Below are 23,015 nucleotides of genomic sequence, written 5' to 3'. Positions count from 1 at the left end.
TTGTACACAGAAATGCATGTAATGCTTGGCTTTGGACTTGTTCTTGTAATTGCTGCAAACGAATCACCCTTTGGGGAATGGCAAAGATGAATCGTCTCAAAACTGGCAACACAAACCTCTATCTTCACCAGCGCTCCTATGATCATGGTCTTCTCCAGGAAGTTCTCGTTGAACTCTGGCGGGTGATCGTTGAGGTCCAGCACGGTCACAAAGACCTCAGCCAGGCTGTACTTGCCCTCTGTGTCCTCGGCTTTGACATAGAAATTATACTTGGACTTTACCTCCGCGTCCAGGCTGGCCCACTGCTGGGTGTAGATAATGCCTGATGCTGAATGAATCAGAAACCTGGGATGGGGTAAGATATTGGGTGTTATTTCTCTTTTATTTATAAAATAATTGACAGCTGTCTTCTGGTGCATCTGGGTCATTATTTAATAATGGTTGAGGAACCTGATATAAAACACATTGTAAAAAGTAATCTATTTCAAAAAGATGGGAGGTGATATAAAATGTTACTTTGTATGAATGCGTACAGTACATTACAATGTAACAAAAATGTGTTAACTCTAGTTGACATAACTTGTTTTAAAATTATGTCAGCAGGGTAACTTTTTAAAAATTGAAACAGCTAAGATTTTTGTAACTAACTAACTGTATAAAGTAATCTTAAATTGTAAATCATGAAACATGTAATAACTTGAAATATGAAAACTGGGAAAAACCTGAATAAATATTTATATAATATACAGATATATATATATATATATATATATATATATATATATATATATATATATACAGTGAGGGAAAAAACTATTTGATCCCCTGCTGATTTTGTACGTTTGCCCACTGATAAAGAAATAATCAGTCTATAATTATAATGGTAGGTTTATTTGAACAGTGAGAGACATAATAACAACAACTAAAAAATCCAGAAAAACGCATGTCAAAAATGTTATATTGATTTGCATTTTAATGAGGGAAATAAGTATTTGACCCCCTCTCAATCAGAAAGATTTCAGGCTCCCAGGTGTCTTTTATACAGGTAACGAGCAGAGATTAGGACCACACTCTTAAAAGGGAGTGCTCCTAATCTCAGCTTGTAACCTATATAAAAGACACCTGTCCACAGAAGCAATCAATCAATCAGATTCCAAACTCTCCACCATGGCCAAGACCAAAGAGCTCTCCAAGGATGTCAGGGACAAGATTGTAGACCTACACAAGGCTGGAATGGGCTACAAGACCATTGCCAAGCAGCTTGGTGAGAAGGTGACAACAGTTGGTGCGATTATTCGCAAATGGAAGAAACACAAAATAACTGTCACTCTCCCTCGGCCTGGGGCTCTATGCAAGATCTCACCGCGTGGAGTTGCAATGATCATGAGAACGGTGAGGAATAAGCCCAGAACTACACGGGAGGATCTTGTCAATGATCTCAAGGCAGCTGGGACCATAGTCACTAAAAAAACAATTGGTAACACACTACACCGTGAAGGACTGAAATCCTGCAGCGCCCGCATAGTCCCCCTGCTCAAGAAAGCACATATACAGGCCCGTCTGAAGTTTGCCAATGAACATCTGAATGATTCAGAGGAGAAATGGGTGAAAGTGTTGTGGTCAGATGAGACCAAAATCGAGCTTTTTGGCATCAACTCAACTCGCCGTGTTTGGAGGAGGAGGAATGCTGCCTATGACCACAAGAACACTATCCCCATGAAATGTTTCGTTTTGCCTGACCTTCATGTCTTCAAGTAATGATGGACTGTCGTTTCTCTTTGCTTATTTGAGCTGTTCTTGCCATAATATGGACTTGGTCTTTTAACAAATAGGGCTATCTTCTGTATACCCCCCCTCCCACCTTGTCACAACACAACTGATTGGCTCAAACGCATTAAGAAGGAAAGAAATTCCACAAATTAATTTTTAAGAAGGCACACCTGTTAATTGAAATGCATTCCAGGTGACTACCTCATGAAACTGGTTGAGAGAATGCCAAGAGTATGCAAAGCTGTCATCAAGGCAAACGGTGGCTATTTGAAAAAATATATTTGTATTTGTTTAACACTTTTTTGGTTACTACATGATTCCATATGTGTTATTTCATAGTGTTGAGGTCTTCTCTATCAGTCTACAATGTAAAAAAAAAAATGTAAAAATAAAGAAAAACAGTTGGATGAACAGCTAAAATGTTAAGCGGACAGTATGTCACAGGAAAGTTGGATAATTCTGTCTGAAGGCATTACTCCTTGAAAGTCAATATAGCTGTTTTGTTCTGTGAAGAGGAAACTATCAATAGATTATCCTAAAAAAGAAGGAAACATCCCAGATTAGATAATAGCCTTTTTATCTGTTTTCAACAGTTCAACATGCATCTTTTCAACTAGCCTCTGCGGGGGTGTAAACAACTGGATGTTCCGGTTTGAAGGGAAAATGGAAGAGAGACCCTGTGATATCACTTCCGCTTTTGGATGTTAACAAGACAACACTCCATCTTAACTCCTCTGCCACATTTACTGGATTGGTTGAACAGTGCAGAAGAGAAACTCCAACAGTTTTTTTTTTAAATCTCGTTAAGTCCAGAATGTGGGGATCTAGTTTCAGGTGTTTCTTCTACGCTTGCTACGCTAGGTTACTTTTCACCCAACCCCTCAACATTTATACTAATTTACACATTATAGCCTGTGGGTCCTTCATATTTTTCAACAAAATGGTGGGTGTTTAGTTCTACAAGCATTAGGCCACACTAACTTCAAGTGGAAGGCACTGTAAACCTTAAGTTATGCAATTACAGTCAAGACTCAAAGCACTTTATACAATATGATATGATACATGTACAGTCAGGTCCATTGGTATTTCGACATTAACACAATTTGCATCATTTTGGCTCTGTACACCACCACAATGGATTTGAAAGGAAACAATCAAGATGTGCTTTAAGTGTAGACTTTCATCTTTAATTTAAGGGTTTTGTCAAAATTATTGTATGAACCGTGTAGGAATTACAACCATTTTTATACATAGCCCCCCAATTTTAGGGGCTCAAAAGTAATTGGACAAACTAAGATAATCATAAATTAAATTGTGAGTTTTTAATACTTTGTTGCAAATCCTTTGCAGTCAATGACTGCCTGAAGTCTGGAACCAATAGACATCGCCAGATGCTGGGTTTCTTACCTGGTGATGCTCTGACAGGCCATTACTGCAGCTGTCTTCAGTTCCTGCTTGTTCATGGGGCATTTTGGCTTCAACAAGTAAAATGCATGCTCAATTGGATTCAGGTCAGGTGATTGACTTGGCCATTGCAGAACATTCCACTTCTTTGCTTTAAAAAGGTATTGGGTTGCTTTCGCAGTATTCCTCGGGTCATTGTCCATCTGCACTGTGAAGCGCCGTCCACTGAGTTTTGAAGCATTTGACTGAATCTGACCAATAATATAGCCCTAAACCCTTCAGAATTCATCCTGCTGCTTTTGTCAGCAGTCACATCATCAATAAATACAAGGGAACCCGTTCCATTGGCAGCCATACATGCCCACGCCATAACACGACCTCCACCATGCTTCACAGATGAGGTGGTATGCTTCGGATCATGAGCAGTTCCTTCCCTTCTCCATACTCTTCTCTTCCCATCATTCTGGTACAAGTTGATATTTGTATCATCTGTCCATAGGATGTTGTTCCAGAACTGTACAGGCTTTCTAAGATGTTTTTAGGCTAACTCTAATCTGGTCTTCCTGTTTTTGAGGCTTACCAATGGTTTACATCTTGTCGTAAAACCTCTGTATTTACTCTGGTGAAGTCTTCTCTTGATTGTTGACTTTGACACAGATACGCCTACCTCCTGGAGGGTGTTCTTGATCTGGCCAACTGTTGTGAAGGGGGTTTTCTTCACCAGGGAAATAATTATTCTGTCATCCACCACAGTTGTTTTCCGTGGTCTTCCGGGCCTTTTGGTGTTCCTGAGCTCACCATTGCGTTCTTTCTTTTTAAGAATGTACCAAATAGTTGATCACCTAATGTTTTTGCTATCTCTCTGATGGGTTTGTTTAGATTTATCAGCCTAATGATGGCTTGTTTCACTGACAGTGACAGCTCTTTGGACTTCATATTGAGGGTTAACAGCAACAGATTCCACATGCAAATGCCACACTTGAAATCAACTCTAGACCTTTTATCTGCTTACTTGTAAATGAACTAATGAGGGAATAACACACACCTGGCCATGGAACAGCTGAGCAGCCAATTGTCCAATTACTTTTGGTCCCTTAAAAAGGGGGGAAACGCATATAAAAAGTGCATATACACTGTTCACCCGATTTGGATGTAAATACCCTCAAATTAAAGCTGAAAGTCTGCACTTTCAGCTCATATTCATTATTTACATTTCAACTCCAATATGCTGTGGTAGACAGCTAAAATAATAATCACTTGGTCAACGTCCAAATATTTATGGACCTGACTGTATGTCACTCGACCATCAACAGCACAAATTAACAAACAGTACTGTGTTGTCTTTGGCCTGGTCTCAGTGAAGTCACTAGGGGACTTTTCCTCTCTCCTGCTGTCACTGTGTCACACTGCAAGCTAATTGGCCGTGCCTTAAGAACAAACTATTTCCTCCTCCAATCCCATTACAGGATTAGCCACTATGGTACAGCACAGCAAAGCACAGGGAAGAGGAAATGAGGTGGAGGTGGATATGGAGGCATGACTAGAGTGAGGACTGCAGGTCGGCAATGTTTGCGCATGGCAGGAAACAGAGGCTTATAACACTAGAACCGCCTGGCCTTTCAGCCTATAAGTACCTATTAGAGAACGTTGACAACATTGCCGGGCGTCCCATTTAGCATACGCATCAGATGCATATCAACCCGCAAGGTGCACAAACATAAGCACCAAGGCTTGATAAATAGTGCATAAACAATTGTAAAGCATGAATTTCATGAATAGATATCCATGTAAAAATATAACAACAATAGTTATTTGTTTAGATAGAGTCAAGGACATGTTTTGTATGATTTAACAAAGTCCTAGTGAAAAGTGTAGGCCTAAAGTCAATTTTAGACACTTTCAACCAATGACGCATCAACATTCCAACAGTCTAATAAATACATTTCGTATATGCTATCTGAAGAATAATACTTTGGTTGTGTTTATAAAGGTCTTAGGCAACATTAGAAAACTAAAAGTTATTGTTTCAAAGAACATAATAGCATTTTCATTAGTTTATGTTACTCTAGGCTATATGTAAAAACTAAAAACCACTAGTTCAAGTCCATCACAAAGAAGTCCATTAAAATTTTGTTTTGGCAGGTCTAAAGAAACACTGTGGAAATAAGAAAGTTAATTTAAAAGAAAACAGAATAGCGAATTTTACATGTATTATGTTACTAGTCTGCTTAGTAGCCAGAGCAATGCTGCCACGCCAGTGGTCATGTGCTGAACGCATGGACAGAGCAGATATTCTTGGAAAAAGTGAAATGTATCTGCATGTGACTCTGAAGGAGGATTTGATAAAGTGATGCTCCTTTCCCTGCATTTGTCAATTACAAGATGCACCCATCTCTTTATGTAGAATTTGACAACTGATAATACTGTCACTCATCAGACTATTGTCAATTGAATCTTGTCCATAGGCTAACTCTTATTATGTGTGAAATTAGTTTTGGTATAGTTTAGGTGTAGTTTTGATGGGACGGCTGTGCAGGCTGACTGGCATCATTTGTTTCCCCTTTCTCATCAACTTGGATAGAGTCAAGGATATGTTTTGCTTGATTCAAAAGGCACTGCAACACGTAACATGTTTTCGTTTCCCTTACAGTAAATGTGATTAGTAATAGAGTTATAGTAAATAAAACAGTCCCGTAACAGCTTATTTTTACAAAGTAAAATGTGAGAAAAAAGAAGAAACCCGCACACTGCTCTTGCTAGTATCGCTGGTCTTTAATAAGCTTTACGTATCGGCCTGAAGGCCTTCGTCAGAGCTTGTGCGGGTTTTCTCTTTTTTGTCATGTTATTCAATTGTTACCATGCACCTGCAACAAATATAGCTCAGATGTGCCTTTAGAATTTAGAATGACAAAGTAAAATGTAAAAGAGAATGGTATCATTCGGTCAAATTATTAAAATGAGCGCCAACGATGATAAATAGGCATAACACAAACTCATCATTACACTATTGTTGTTCTAAATCAAATCAACCTCTTCACCCTCCTTATCATTAAGTTAGGCCTAATTTAAATTTGATTATGAAGTAATGTGCACAATTATCGCCCATTCATCCATTTGTCATTCATTCAGTGGGCTGGCATCGTTTGCTTCCCTTCGCTCATCAACTCGGATAGAGTCAAGGATGTTTTGCATTATTCTAAAGGCCTACTGCAACAAGTAGCATGTTTTAGTTTCCCTTACAATAAATCAGATTAGTAATAGAGTTATAGTAAATAAAACAGTCCAGTAACAGCTTCTTTATACAAAGTAAAATGTAAAAGAAAATGATATCAACCTGCAAGATGCACGGTCAAATTATTTGCTATAAACATGAGCGCCAAGGCTGATGAATAGGCATAACACAAACTCATCATTGCACTATTGACTTTTGAAATTAAATCAACCTATCCACCTTCCTTAGCATTCAATTAGGCCTAATTTAAATTCAATTGTAAAGTAAAGTGCACAATTGTTGCCCATTCATCCATTTGTCATTAATTTAAGTGATTAAAGAGAGCCGCATTAGTGCCTGGCTGGGTACCAACGTCCTACACCACATTGTCTTGGCGGGCTAAGTTGGGAATAGGTGTGGGAAAAAAAACTGGTAAAAAGGCTCTAAATACTTGTCTGTTTGTGATTTCAAAATACGAGCAAATTAGCAATACAAAATACAAACATTCAGAAAAAGTCAGGGAAGGAGCTTTTTGGGGGGGAAGGTCGATTTTTTAAATTTACAAAATCAAACGTCTGTGCCCGTTGGCCTATGGCGGTTCTAGCATTAAGTAGGGGTGAAACGTTCAAAATGTTACAGGAATTTACAGAGCTTAGGACAGAGAGTACCGCTCTCTGCTAACGTAGCGACTATAGCGCTGAACACTCAAATCAATTCTGATTGCTAGCGTAGTGATTATAGCGCTGTACACTCACATTACTTCTGAATGCTAGCCGAGCAACTATAGCGATGTACACTCACATCAGTTCTGCTAGCATAGCAACTGTAGCGCTGTACACTCACATCATTTCCAACTGCTAGTGTAGCGTCTATAGTGCTATCCAATCACATTAATTCTGACTGCTATTTACGCGACTATAGCACTGTACACTCACATCAATACTGACTGCTAGCGTAGCGGCTATAGCGCTGTAAACTCACATCACTGCTCCCTGCTAGCGTAGCGACTATAGCGCAGTACATTCACATCAGTTCTGCTAGCATAGCGACTATAGCGCTGTACACTCACATCAGTTCTCCTAGCATAGCAACTATAGCGCTGTACACTTACATCATTTCTGCTAGCATAGCGACTATAGCGCTGTACACACACATCAGTATGAAAAATGTATGCACTCACTAACTGTAAGTCGCTCTGGATAAGAGCGTCTGCTAAATGACTAAAATGTAAAATTGAAATATATTTCAATTACTTCTGCGTATTTTGCCATTTGTATTACACTGGGCTGAACTACACTGGGCTGAACTACACACTACACAGTTTTACGTAAATAAGGTATTTCAGTTTTTATTTTTAATACATTTGCAAAAATTTCTAAAAACCTGTGTTTGCTTTGTCATTATGGGGTATTGTGTGTAGATTGATGAGGAAAAAAACATATTTAATCAATTGTAGAATAAGGCTATAATGTAACAAAATATGCAAAAAGTCAAGGGATCTGAATACTTTCAGAATGCACTGCATTTACATTTTGGTCATTTAGCAGACACTCTTACCCAGAGTGACTTAAAGTCAGTCCATTCAACTAAGGTAAATAAGCAACACATACTGTATCACAGTCATAGCAAATAAAACGTTTCTGTAACCGTTACTGAGAATGTTGTTGCTGTTTGGGCCGGCTACTTGCAAATGTATTTTAATGAAATACATTTCAAAATACAAGTATTTTGTAGTTTATTTTGATACATTGATCTTTATGGTATTTTGTAATTGTATTTTGTAATTGTATTTTGTAATTGTATTTTGTAATTTTGCCCATCCCTGGCTGAGGAGATCTCTCTTTCTACACCCCGCCCCCCAAAAATAAATGAAATACCAATTCCCGATATCTGATCAATTTTATTGTCACATTGATTGCAATAATTGAAGTATTTTAAACCAACCTTAGGTAATAATTATGTGTCATACCGACATTATGAAAATCAAGTGCACTATTATAAAGGATTCCACATCCTTTATGTCAATTTTAGATCAAACTCTGCAACTTTCCCTATTTACTCCTCTCACCTATATGTACTGCTCCACATTCACTACCAAATAGTGGTCCAAAAATACACAAATTCTGCCAAATTCTGTTCTTGGTACCAGGTGAAAGGGGCTTAGTGAGACTGATTTGCCATGCCTGTCTTGCGCTGCCAACTGGCATACACCTGGCCTGTCTGAGCTGGTACCAATCATATGGTTCATATTTAGCTTTGTGCATTTCTGGGTTGGATGTTGAGACTCTGATGACTGGATGATGTCATTTATTATATTTTGGAAGGTTCTAGAGGTATGTTCTTCGAACCTTGTCCTTCGGACCTACAGGGTGAGCAGGAGTTTGTTCAGTCCAAGTCCACTAAAGGGCTTAATGATGAGTGATGATGAGTTGAATCAGGTGTGTTAGTGTAGCTAGCGCTGAGCTAAAACAAAATCCTGCACAGAACACACTGTGGGTCAACAGGGTCAGGATTAAATATGACTGTTCTAGAAGGTTAGAGCTGGTTGAGTGTTGTGGGTACTGTATTTGATTGAGTTAGACAGAGAGAAGTGATGACAGTTTGATCCTGTTTTTCTGAAGTTACATAACAGAATGAGAATATTTGAGGTATTCAAGCGCTCTGTTTGAAATCTAATAAAAGAGAGCAGAAGGAAAATACAAGCAAATCCTCAGAAAGGGCCAGTAAGCTTATGTGAATGCACAATAAAGGAGGTATGTTCAACGATAAAAAGAGAATAATGGAAATGTAATGCCACAGCTTACAGTGAGGTATCTACTTTAGCCCACTTTAGTGCTCACTCATAGATAGCATCTCTGCCAGCAAGCTTATTGTTTAACATACTGGATGAATTTGAGTTGTCCTCAAAGTGAACCATTACTTTTTGTTCAGGTTCATTTGAGATACCTTATATCCATTATTTTTTCATCATCATTGGTTCAGCATAACCACAAGTGTTAATTTCTTTAATTCTTTATTTCTTTATCTATTTTTTAACACTCACTTGGCAAAATCTTAGATGGTCATTTTCATACCAGACAAGGGCAGTTTTGTGTGGTGAGCCTGAGCCTATTTTTCTCCATATTGATAAATTGTCTGCATCGCCCACTAATAATGTTACGTAAGCGATTGTGCTTTTTGTTTTTTTGCTGGGGTTTATTCTGGTCAGATGGATCCTCACCAGCTGGTATATCTACTGAATCCCTGGCTCTTTATTGACATAATCACTCCACTGCTGAATATAGAGAATGAGATGCAGGGGTTGGGTGGGTGGGTGGAATAGAGAAAGAGAGGGAGTGAGTGCGGCAGACAGAGGCACATACAGAAAGAGAGAGCGAGAGAGCGAGAGAGCGAGAGAGAGAGCGAGAGAGCGAGCGAGAGAGCGAGAGAGCGAGAGAGCGAGAGAGCGAGCGAGAGAGAGAGAGAGAGAGAGAGCGAGAGAGCGAGAGAGCGAGAGAGAGAGAGAGAGAGAGAGAGAGAGAGAGAGAGAGAGAGAGAGAGAGAGAGATATTGGGTGATGCTACTCACAAATCAGCCCCTGAGCCGTAGATTGAGTACTTGACTTCTCCCCAAAAGCCTGAATCTGGATCTGTTGCCTGTGTGTGTGTGTGTGTGAGAGAGAGAGAGACAAAGAGAAACAGAGAGAAAGAACACAAAACAAGACATGTATTTGATTAGACACCAACTTTCTTGACAGAAAAAAACAATTAGCATTTCATTCAATTCAAATAAATATTCCCTCTGAGTTTCTATAATGAATTCTCAATTCATTTATTTCAATTCCACTCCTGAAAGGACTGAGTTCAAACAGTATTGACGCCTAAATCCCCTAATCAAGGTAGACAATAATGTGCCATAATAACATGGGGTCACCTACACTGTAAAGCAAGGTTATTCTATTTTTATTTATTTAATATTCGTTTTTATTTCTATTAGTTTTTAGATTTTTATTTGAAATTATATTTAGTTTCAGTTCATTTTCAGAGTTGATGTACTCGTTTTTTTTGGTGTTGCATAAACACATTTATATTTCGTTTTTATATTATTTCGTTTCAGTTTTAGGGACAGAAAGTAGCCTATGCATGGGAAGCTAGGAGCCATTTACAATATGAGTTCTCAGCCACCTGAGCCAAGGCCAGTTCACACCTCTTCCATGTAGAAGGCAGAGACAATACAGATGCACCAAAGCTGGAACCGAGAGACAGATAAACAGCTTCTATCTCCAGGCCATCAGACTGTTAAAAAGTCACCACTAGCCGGCATCCGCCCAGTACCCTGCCCTGAACCTTAGTCACTGTTACTAGCCGGCTACCACCCATTACTCTACTCTGCACCTTAGAGACTGCTACCCTATGTACATAGAGTCATTGAACACTGGTCACATGAATAATGTTTACATACTGTTTTACCCACTTCATATGTCTACACTGTATTCTAGTCATGGATTATCCTATATAACTACTGGTGTACACACCTTTTCTATTCATATACTGTCCATACTGTCTATAAACACCATTATATATATTCAGTGCCTTCGGAAGGTATTCAGATCCCTTGACTTTTTCCACATCTTGTTAGGTTACAGCCTTATACTAAAATGTATTACATAGTTTTTTCCCCTCATCAATCTGCATACAATACCCCATAATGACAAAGCAAAAACAGGATTTTATCAATTTTTGCTAATTTATATTTAAAGAAAAGTTGAAATATCACATTTACATAAGTATTCAGACCCTTTACTCAGTACTTTGTTGAAGCACCTTTGGCAGTGATTACAGCCTAGAGTCTTGGGTATGATGCTACAAGCTTGGCACACCTGTATTTGGGGAGTTTCTCCCATTCTTCTCTGCAGATCCTCTCAAGCTCTGTCAGGTTGGATGGGGAGCGTTGCTGCACAGCTATTTTCAGGTCTCTCCAGAGATGTTCGTTCGGGTTCAAGTCCGGACTCTGGCTGGGCCACTCAAGGACATTCAGAGACTTGTCCCAAAGCCACTCCTGTGTTGTCTTGGCTGTGTGCTTAGGGTCGTTGTCCTGTTGGAAGGTGAACCTTCGCCCCAGTCTGAGGTCCTGAGCGCTCAGGAGCAGGTTTTCATCAAGGATCTCTCTGTACTTTGCTCTGTTCATCTTTGCCTCGATCCTGACTAGTCTCCCAGTCCCTGCCGCTGAAAAACATCCCCACAGCATGATGCTACCACCACCATGCTTCACCATAGGGATGGTGCCAGGTTTCCTCCAGAAGTGACACTTGGCATTCAGGCCAAAGAGTTTAATCTTGGTTTCATCAAGACCAGAGAATCTTGTTTCTCATGGTATGAGAGTCTTTAGGTGCCTTTTGGCAAACTCCAAGCACGCTGTGATGTGCCTTTTACTGAGGAGTGGCTTCCGTCTGGCCACTCTACCATAAAGGCCTGATTGGTAGAGTGCTGCAGAGATGGTTTCCTTCTGGAAGGTTATCCCATCTCCACAGAGGAACTCTAGAGCTCTGTCAGAGTGACCATCGGGTTCTTGGTCACCTTCCTGACCAAGGCCCTTCTCCCCTGATTTCTCAGTTTGGCTGGGAGGCCAGCTCTAAGAAGAGTCTTCATAGTACCAAACTTCTTCCGTTTAAGATTGATGGAGGCCACTGTGTTCTTGGGGACCTTCAATGCTGCAGACATGTTTTGGTACCCTTCCCCAGATCTGTGCCAAAACACTGTCCTGTCACAGAGCTCTATGGACAATTCCTTTGACCTCATGGCTTGGTTTTTGCTTTGACATTCACTGTCAACTGTGGGACATTTTATAGAGAGGTGTGTGCCTTTCCTAATCATGTCCAATCAGTTGAATTTAACACAGGTGGACCCCAATCAAGTTGTAGAAACATCTCAAGGATTATCAATGGAAACAGGATGCACCTGAGGTCAATTTCGAGTCTCATAGCAAAGGGTCTGAATAATTATGTAAATAAGGTATTTCTGTTTTTTTTATTTGTAATACATTTGCAAAAATTTCTAAAAACCAGTTTTTGCTTTGTCATTGAGGGTTATTGTGTGTGGATTGCTAAGGATTTTTATTTATTTAATCCATTTTAGATTAAGGCTGTAACGTAACAAAATGTGGAAAAAGCAAAGGGTTCTGATATGTATTTATTTATTTTCCGGACTCTGACAGTGCTCGTTCTGATATTTCTTAATTTCTTCATTTAACTTTTGGAATTATGATTAATATGATTATTATTGATTATGATTATTTTGTATTTCTATGTATTACTGCACGTTTGGAGCTAGAAACACAAGCATTTCGCTGCACCTGCGATAACACCTGCAAATCTGTGCATGCGACCAATACATTTCAATTGGATCTGAGCAAGTCAGTGTGTGTGTGTGTGTGTGTGTGTGTGTTTCTCTTCAATCATACAAGATCTTATGGTTTATCTTCAAGAAGACTGTGTTCCAGAGAGGTGGTCGTTAGGTTTCTCAAGCCTGATGACAGTTGTCCACAGACAGAGAATATTCTCTCCACGAACGCTTGGGATGCAGGGGCAGAAACCAGATCGAGTACATCAGGGCTTCCGAGTGGCGCAGCGGTCTTAGGCACTGCATCTCAGTGCTTGAGGCGTCACTACAGACCCCCTTGTTCGATTCCAGGCTGTATCACAACCGGCCGTGATTGGGAGTCCCATAGGGCGGTGCACAATTGGCCCAGTGTCGTCCGGTTTTGGCCGGTGTAGGCCGTCATTGTAAATAACAATTTGTCTTAACTAACTTGCCTAGTTAAATAAAAGTAAAATGAAAAGGGCACAGCTTTGATAAACAGCCATCCTTGCCTGCCGGAACTGGAGAGGTGACTCTGTAAACATGCCCCCCTTTACCTCTTCCAGGTATTTCCACAGCTCACACGGGGCACTTAATCCCCTGCCAGGTGACCCTCTGGCTGGGAAGTGACCTCCGACACAATCTTCGATGCAAGGAAGTTATATTTCTGAAGGACTGTGGTCGAGATGCTTGCTGGATTCATCATGCTAGCATCTTCCCTGTGTCTTGCTGCTCCACAGCTGTACTCTTTGATTTGCTGAAGTACAAAAGACTCTGTTTCCCTCATCAGTGGCTCCATCTCTGTTGAGCGAAGTGACATAAACACACTTGGGTCCATCAGGCAAGCTGCTGCAGGGGTTGGATCGAAGTTTTCTGTCAGAGGTTTCAGTATGCAGGCGAAGTGCTCAAGCAGTGACTTCAGGAGGACCTGTGCCAACTGTTTTCCAACAGTAGTTGAATGCAAGTGTGCCTCAAGTTTGAAAAGGCACAGCACCACATCAGATAGCGACTGGCTGTCAATTTGAAGTTGGTCGGTGTGGATTGCGAATGGCTCCAGCAACTTCACCAGCTGTTCTTGCTTGGTACAGTCACATTCCATGCACACCCTTGGATTTGTTCCCTGTTAGCTAGTGATAGTGATGCACAAGCTAGGCTTATTTGAAACATTGGCATCTACTGGCAGCATTTACCAGCCAGATTCAGAAGCTCAAAAACCCCATTCGGAAAAACAGCTTGAAAACCCCATTAAAAAGAAAACGTAAAAACCTCATTTGATTTTTGCCCAAAGTTTACACTAAATAAACTATAACTAAACATAATTTATGATGGTTTTTATTTTTGTTTGTTTTGCAGTAAAATATAATAGTTTCAGTATAGTTTCAGTTTTTCAAATGTTTTTCGTTTTAATTTTTATTTCAGTTTACTAAATTGTTTTAGCAATTTAATTTGTTATTTTAGTTTCAGTTTTTGTTTACTATAAAAACCTTGCTGTGAAGGGGGTTACCGTGATTTTGACATTAGCTTACAGGCAGCTCGGTGGCAAGTAAAATTCAGTATTTCCTATTACAGTACATCTACTGTAATTTAAATACGGTATCAAAGCAAGTATTGTGTTATGGACTATATTATACTGTAAAAAAAAAAATGTAATGCTACTAATCAGAATGAATGGATGAATGACATCCGTTGAGGGAAGGGGTTTGTATTATTATTTTTAAAAACTGTAATTACAAGGGATTAGTGCAAGCAGGTTGGCTGCTAGGTAAACTGTTTACAAACATTACAGCATATTAATGAATATTTGGTGTTTTATATCACTTGCACTTCTAGATGCTTCATTACAAAGGCGTCCAAACTGACAGCGACAAAACAGAGCAAAACAGATCAAAATGCTCAACTATTTAAGGTTAAAGACTTGCGACCACTCCAATCTGTCCCCTAAACATTTTAAATTGATAGGGCAATATAATCACATAGAGGTTAAATTGGTACAGCATTCTCACTCACGGGTGCAACAAATATGGGCACTTACGAGGCACGCATCAAAATATGTTAATGAGCCAGAAACAACAATACCATGCACCCACTAGTGGTCAAAATATTTGTGGCACTCCAAAAATACGGTATGGTACTGTACTATGTGGGATGGAATTACAATACCATTCGAAATACAGCAATTCTTTCCCCGGCCACAACATTTTTCCACAATGCACAATAATTCACAATATGCTGCAATAAAACATTTCAGAGTATTTTACTGCTGATAATACAAAAAAAACAACCATATAATTTAAAGTTTTCCATTACAGTGTATAAAGAATGTATCTTAACATGTATGAGGTTAATCTGTTTCTCTGTCATTGCAGGAGTGCCGGCTCTGTTCACTGCCTGTCGCTCTGTGGCCAAAATCACTGGCTTGCTGCTCATTAGCTGATTGAAATTGCCTGGGATCACAGTGGTGAGCCTCTGTCCCATTCACGCAAGGGCAGGATTTAACAGTGAACCCCCACCACCCAGTGCTCTTGATCTCAGTGTACAGATTAACCACACAAAGGGACAAAGGTTCCAGGGGGCCACTACCCTCACCTATTACTACCTCCCACAGACACAAACACCCCTGAGCTCTCTCACACTGACTATTATGCAAGGAGCGTTTATTTAAGGATACTGGAAAAGGATGGAAATGAAAACCGTATGAATTCAAAAATCTATAATGCTGATGTTCACACCGGGTCTTTGGTCTTTTGCAGTGGAAATAGGAAACCAATGGAAATGTTGGTGTGTTATTTGGAATAGGAGGATGGATAGATAAAATACTAAAAGAATGACAAAGTCAAACATAAATACTACCATATCTCAAAGAAAATGGAGTCACACTTCACGTAGCCCTTTCCTGCAGTCAATGACCAAAAGCGCCCTCTTTGGCCTCATGGGTGGAATGTTATTAATAAATATGTTAGTTTTTTTACTGACGAAAATCCGGTGTTTCTATGTCAAACAATTTGTTATATTTCAGTCAACTGTGATGTATATAATATGTAATTTTGGGATGCAAACTCAAAATTGAATAAATTACAACTATGTGTGAGATGTATACTTTTGTTTCAAAGTATATTTGTTTAAGACTACCAATAATCACTCTGTGTGACCCTGATTTAGCCAACTGCAGTAAAAGGTTATTAAAAAAGTGAATAATTCTGGACTGCAGCATGTGCTGCTGAGCATGAGAAACAAATCTGGGACTTAAGTATTACACAACGAAATGAAAGTGATAGCCATCTGGCAGCTTACCTCCCCTAGCTTTTATCTACATGTTTTTACATATTATCCTAACCCAATAACTCCATATTTAGAGAACAAATGTCTCACTTCATAATTTTGCTTAAATTGCCATGCCTCCGCCTGGAGTGAATGACGTACATTGGCTTTGGGATGTATTTTTAGGTGGGATAGAATGGGAATGGGGCGGGACTCAAGCTTTCCAGCCTTACCGTTACAGACACAACATTGGAGCCGCCGGGAGAGTTTTCGGGAATTCTGGCGATATAGTAATCGGAGGAGAACTTGGGAGCGTTGTCGTTTGTGTCGAGGAGATGAATGACGATGTCCGCCGTGGCGCTGAATCTTTCTGGTGTGTCGATCTCCACGGCAAGAAGCTGAGAGAATCAAATGGTCAGTCACATAAGTATGGCATTCCCTTATTCACATTAATTACACATTTATTCAACATCTCATAAGGGGTCTTCAAAATAAATTCCCTTTTCACTATAGTAGAAAAATATATTTTAGTAGAAAAATCTGGTGGGAGTGAGCCAGATAGTTGTTGGTGTTACTGACCGGGGGTACTACACCCAGGGCTGGTGCCATCCCCTACTGTCATTTTGGCCTTAAGCAAAACCCCCTAAACTGCTACAAGGGTAATGCTGTAAGGCTGACCCTGCGCTGCTCCTTTCCTGTTGCATGAATAGTATGTCTGTTTTTTTACATTTTACATTTTAGTCATTTAGCAGACGCTCTTATCCAGAGCGACTTACAGTTAGTGAGTGCATACATTTTTCATACTGGCCCCCCGTGGGAATCGAACACACAACCCTGGCGTTGCAAACACCATGCTCTACCAACTGAGCTAAACGGGGCAATAAAACCTTGCCTGGAAATGCAAGACACAGATGACTATAAGCACGATTAGTCATACATTCTGTAGCACTCGATTGCTCCATATTGAACGGCCTACTTTTTTCAGACAAATTATGCAGTAGTGCTGTTGTAGTAATAACAAAATAATACAAAAATAACAGCAAATATGATCACAAGAGGGGAAAAAACTAACACGCTTCACTTCAGAGTTCTGGTGCTGATAGGAACATGTTCTTTCCAAACTCTAAAAGCTACACCCAGGGCTGGTGCCATCCCCTACTGTCATTTTGGCCTTAAGCAAAACCCCCTAAACTGCTACAAGGGTAATGCTGTAAGGCTGACCCTGCGCTGCTCCTTTCCTGTTGCATGAATAGTATGTCTGTTTTTTTACATTTTACATTTTAGTCATTTAGCAGACGCTCTTATCCAGAGCGACTTACAGTTAGTGAGTGCATACATTTTTCATACTGGCCCCCCGTGGGAATCGAACACACAACCCTGGCGTTGCAAACACCATGCTCTACCAACTGAGCTACACGGGGCAATAAAACCTTGCCTGGAAATGCAAGACACAGATGACTATAAGCACGATTAGTCATACATTCTGTAGCACTCGATTGCTCCATATTGAACGGCCTACTTTTTTCAGACAAATTATGCAGTAGTGCTGTTGTAGTAATAACAAAATAATACAAAAATAACAGCAAATATGATCACAAGAGGGGAAAAAACTAACACGCTTCACTTCAGAGTTCTGGTGCTGATAGGAACATGTTCTTTCCAAACTCTAAAAGCTAGGACTACGAATACTACATTTATCAAATACTCCAAGTGCAAGATATGTCCACAGTCCACTATCTTACCTAGATAGAAACAACTATGTTCACAGAAATAAAATCTACTTCAGGCCAAACTGAGCTGCTTTGAACTTGTGGTCAAGTTCCTGGAGAATGTTAAGTTCGTGGCAGGGGAGTACTTCAAGTGTTTAAGTAACTATTGTTCACATTCACACTCAACCCAATCACTCTCTCTCTCTGGATAACACTTTACTTGATGGGGATATACTGTGCCTACACTGTAAAGGGGTTGCCGTGAATTTGACAGTAACTTACAAAATGCTAGTGGTTAGTAAGTTACTGTATTTTATATTTCAATACACCAGTGGAGGGTCCTCAGAGGAGGAGCGGGAGGACCATCCTCAGTGAATATTTTATTTATTTTGTTTTTATAGTGAAACATTAAAAAGTTATACTTTTTAGATAAAACTATACTAAATACAGTGCCTTCGGAAAGTATTCAGACCCATTGACTTTTTCTACATTTCGTTACGTTAGAGCCTTATTCTAAAATTGATTAAATAAATAAAAATCCTCAGCAATCTACACACAATACCACATAATGATGAAGTGAAAACATTGCTATGAAATGAAAACTTTGCTATGAGACTCGAAATTGAGCTCAGGTGCATCCTGTTTCAATTGATCATCCTTGAGATGTTTCTACAACTTGATTGGAGTCCACTTGTGGTAAATTCAATTGATTGGACATGATTTGGAAAGGCACACAACTGTCTATATCAAATCAAATCAAATCAAATCAAATTTTATTGGTCACATGCGCCGAATACAACAGGTGCAGACATTACAGTGAAATGCTTACTTACAGCCCTTAACCAACAGTGCATTTATTTTAAACAAAAAAGTAAGAATAAAACAACAACAAAAAAAGTGTTGAGAAAAAAAGAGCAGAAGTAAAATAAAGTGACAGTAGGGAGGCTATATATACAGTAAAATAAAGTGACAGTAGGGGAGGCTATATATACAGGGGGTACCGTTGCAGAGTCAATGTGGGGGGCACCGGCTAGTTGAGGTAGTTGAGGTAATATGTACATGTGGGTAGAGTTAAAGTGACTATGCATAAATACTTACTTAACAGAGTAGCAGCAGCGTAAAAAGGATGGGGTGGTCCCAGGATGGGGTGGTCCCTATATAAGGTCCCACAGATGACAGTGTTTGTCAGAGCAAAAACCAAGCCATGAGGTTGAAGGAATTGTCCGTAGAGATCCGAGACTGGGGAAGGGTACCAAAAAATGTCATCAGCATTGAAGGTCCCCAATAACACAGTGGTCTCCATCAATCTTAAACGGAAGAAGTTTGGTACCACCAAGACTCGTCCAAGAACCTGATGGTCACCCTGACAGAGTTCTAGAGTTCCTCTGTGGATATGGGAGAACCTTCCTGACGGAAACCATCTCTGCAGCACTCCAACAATCAGGCCTTTATGGTAGAGTGGCCAGACGGAAGCCACTCCTCAGTAAAAGGCACATGACAGCCTGCTTGGAATTTGCCAAAAGTTACCTAAAGACTCTCAGACCATGAGAAACAAGATTCTCTGGTCTGATGAAACCAAGAATGATCTCTTTGGCCTGAATGCCAAGCGTCACTTCTGGAGGAAACCTGGCACCATCCCTACGGTGAAGCATGGTGATGTCAGCATCATGCTGTGGGGATGTTTTTCAGCGGCAGGGACTGGGAGGCTAGTCAGGATCGAGGCAAAAATGAACGGAGCAAAGTACAGAGAGATCCTTGATGAAAACCTGCTCCAGTGAGATCAGGACCTCAGACTGGGCGAAGGTTCTCCTTCCAACAGGACAACAACCCTAAGCACACAACCAAGACAATGCAGGAGTGACTTTGGGACAAGTCTCTGAATGTCCTTGAGTGGCCCAGCCAGAGCCCAGACTTGAACTCGATCGAACATCTCTGGAGAGACCTGAATATAGCTGTGCAGCAACGCTCCCCATCCAACCTGACAGAGCTTGAGAGGATCTGCAGAGAAGAATTTGAGAAACTCCCCAAATACAGGTGTGCCAAGCTTGGAGCGTAATACCCAAGAAGACTCGAGGCTGTAATCGCTGCCAAAGGTGCTTCAACAAAGTACTGAGTAAAGGGTCTGAATACTGATAACATGTAATATTTCAGTTTTTATTTTTTATTTTATTAGCAACAATTTCTAAAATCCTGTTTTTGCTTTGTCATTATGGGGTATTGTGTGCAGATTGATGAGGGAAAAAACAATTTAATCCATTTTAGAATAAGGCTGTAACCTAACAACATTTGGAAAAAGAGAAGGGGTCTGAATACTTTCTGAAGGCACATGCCCAAATAATTGATTAAAAGACAATGTTTTGCAGTAAAGGTCTACAGTAGCCTCAACAGCACTCTGTAGGGTTGCACCGTGGTGTAGCCAGAGGACATTTAGTTTCCGTCCTCCTCTAGGTACATTGACTTCAATACAAAACCTAGGAGGCTTATGGTTCTTACCCCCTTCCATAAACTTACACAGTAATTATGAACTGACATGTTGTCCACCCAATCAAAAGATCAGAGAATAAATCTACTACTGAAAGCATCAAATGTGGTGAGTAGTTGACTCAAAGAAAGAGAAAGACAATAGTTGAACAGTTTTGAACAAACTCATTTATTTAAAAATGAAGGAGAACAAGAGAGAGAATATTTTGTTGTATTTTTTGTTCACTTTCACTTAGCTAGTGAATGCAGCTAGCTAGTTTAGCCTTCTCAAACACCAGGCTCAAACAGAGAGGGACAATATGTTATTTAGCAGGTTATGGCTATCGAACACTGGACCTCTTCCAAGTCAAGGTAAGCTTTTGGTTATATCAATTTATTGCTACCGGGGCCTGCCAGTGTAACTGCTAAACTGCTTGCTGCATACACTGTACTGCATGATTGTAGTGGGATTAAGGCGTTAGCTCTAGCACCTTTGACGATGTGTGTAGCGGTTAGCGGTAATGATATGAAGGTGTGGCACTGAAGTCCACAAGCGAAGGGAAAAGATGAGAGGAGAAGAGGGCGTAGATGAGAGAAGGAATTCTACAACGAGCAAAATAATCATGCTGTTTGTATGTGGCTGCTATGAAAGTGAACTGTGTTTGCGTGTGATCAGGGGTGTACTAATTCCGCCGATTCTGTTGAAAAAACGTTTCTGAACTGGAAGCAAACGGAATGAAACAGGGATAAACACACCTGAATTTGTCCAATATAAACTCTAATTTACAACTGTTGGACTAATGATTACACCCTAGATCAGCTAGATGCAGGCAAGAGTGTGCAAGGTGGTACTGAATGTATCACTGTCTGTCACCTTGAGTACAAAACATTTTCTCTCGACCTGTGCACCTACATTGTAATCGTTCATTCATACAGTAGGTTAGGTTGTAGCAACCTCATGATGGGTATAGGGAAAATTTGAGTATCATGTAGTAGTCTAAATGTACCGCTGTTACATTGAGCTGGCTATCAATAACAGTCATCCAATATTGTGTAATAGAAATAAGGCCATGCTCATAAAATAAATAATCAAACAGTTTTGTTATATTTCAGTCAACTGTGATGTATATAATGTGTAATACTGGGATGCAAACTCAAAATTTAATAAATTACAACCATGTGTGAGATTTCAAAGTAGATTTGTTTAAGACTACCGAGAATCACTCTGTGTGACCCTGATTTAGCCAACAGCAGTAAAAGGCAACTCCGGGATGCTGACCTTCTATGCAAAGAAAAAGCCATATCTCAGACTGCCCATCTTAATCTTTTCTTTTTATTGGCCAGTCTGAGATATGCCTTTTTCTTTGCAACTCTGCATAGAAGGTCAGCATCCCGGAGACGCTTCTTCACTGTTGACATTGAGACTGGTGTTTTGCGGGTACTATTTCATGAAGCTGCCAGTTGAGGACCTGTGAGGCATCTGTTTCTCAAACTAGACACTGTATTTGTCCTCTTGCTCAGTTGGCACCGGGGCCTCCCACTCCTCTTTCTATTCTGCTTAGAGACAGTTTGCACTGTTCTGTGAAGGGAGTAGTACACAGCGTTGTACGAGATCTTCAGTTTCTTGCCAATTTCTCACATGGAATAGCCTTCATTTCTCAGAACAAGAATAGACTGACGAGTTTCAGAAGAAAGTTATTTGTTTCTGACCATTTTGAGCCTGTAAACGAACCCACAATTGCTGATGCTCCAGACACTCAACTAGTCTCAAGAAGGACAGTTTTATTGCCTCTTTAACTAGCACAACAGTTTTCAGCTGTGTTAACATAATTGCAAAAGGGTTTTCTAATGATCAATTAGCCTTTTAAAATGATAAACTTGGATTAGCAAACACAACGTGCCATTGGAACACAGGACTGATGGTTGCTGATAATGGGCCTCTGTACGCCTATGTAGATATTCCATAAAAAATCAGCCGTTTCCAGCTACAATACCATTTACAACATGAACAATGTCTACACTGTTAATGTCTACATTTTAATGGACAAAAAAATTGCTTTTCTTTCCAAAACAAGGACATTTCTAAGTGACCCCAAACTTTTGAACGGTAGTGTACATTGAGGGGAGTATTTCACCGTATTTTACCGTTATTACATGGGATTGGTGCAATCACGTTGGCTGCTAGATAATGTGTTTACAAATATGTGATGTTTTATATCACTTGCCTTAACAAAGGCTTCCAAACTGGCAGTGACAACAGGACAAACCAGGCCAAAATGACATGGCAAAATGCTCAACCATTAAACCATAGATTCACCTGGTCAGTCTATGTCACGGAAAGTAATGTAATGTTTTGTATCTCAGTGTAAGTCAGTGGTATATTTGTATATGTGTTAAATTACAATGAGTGTACAAAACATTAAGGACACCTGCTCTTTCCATGACATAGACTGGCCAGGTGAATCCATGTGAAAGCTATGACCCCTTATTGATGTCACTTGTTAAATCCACTTCCATCATTATAGATGATGGGGAGACGTCAGGTTAAAGAAGGATTTTTAAGACTTGAGACAACTGAGACATGGATTGTGTATGTGTGCCATTCAGAGGGTGAATGGGCAAGACAAAATATTCAATATTAAGGTGTTCTTAATGTTTTGTACACTCAGTGAATATGCCTTACATGACAAACGCAATTCACAATGGGGCCAATCCCGACTTAGGAATTCATACCTTTCCTACGCACGCCTTTCCTACACACTTCTCAGTATTTGGTATTCAAACTTGACTTATTAAGTCGTGTAATGGCTCTGAAGGTGTGGCTACCTTGCGCGCTCTGAATAAATGTCATTCAACCGCTGAAAACCC

At 39.9% G+C, this 23,015-nt stretch overlaps 1 protein-coding gene across 2 annotated transcripts in view; it reads right to left on the bottom strand.

The window, feature by feature from the left end:
- The window catches only part of LOC121553608 (cadherin-related family member 1-like), a 197,916-nt gene that overhangs the window by 22,050 nt on the left and 152,851 nt on the right, over positions 1–23,015 (bottom strand). For both annotated transcript variants that reach the window (XM_041866854.1, XM_041866855.1), the window contains 3 exons: positions 16,212–16,376; positions 9,953–10,020; positions 117–345 (listed from right to left, as the gene is read on the bottom strand). In XM_041866854.1, the coding sequence (XP_041722788.1) occupies positions 117–345; positions 9,953–10,020; positions 16,212–16,376 (462 nt within the window). The remainder of the gene's footprint in view (positions 1–116; positions 346–9,952; positions 10,021–16,211; positions 16,377–23,015) is intronic.

The sequence above is a fragment of the Coregonus clupeaformis genome, chromosome 37 (assembly GCF_020615455.1).
Source record: "Coregonus clupeaformis isolate EN_2021a chromosome 37, ASM2061545v1, whole genome shotgun sequence".
Taxonomy (NCBI): Eukaryota; Metazoa; Chordata; class Actinopteri; order Salmoniformes; family Salmonidae; genus Coregonus; species Coregonus clupeaformis.
Note: the sequence above shows the minus strand (reverse complement) of the source record. Positions and strands in the feature narration are given on the sequence as shown.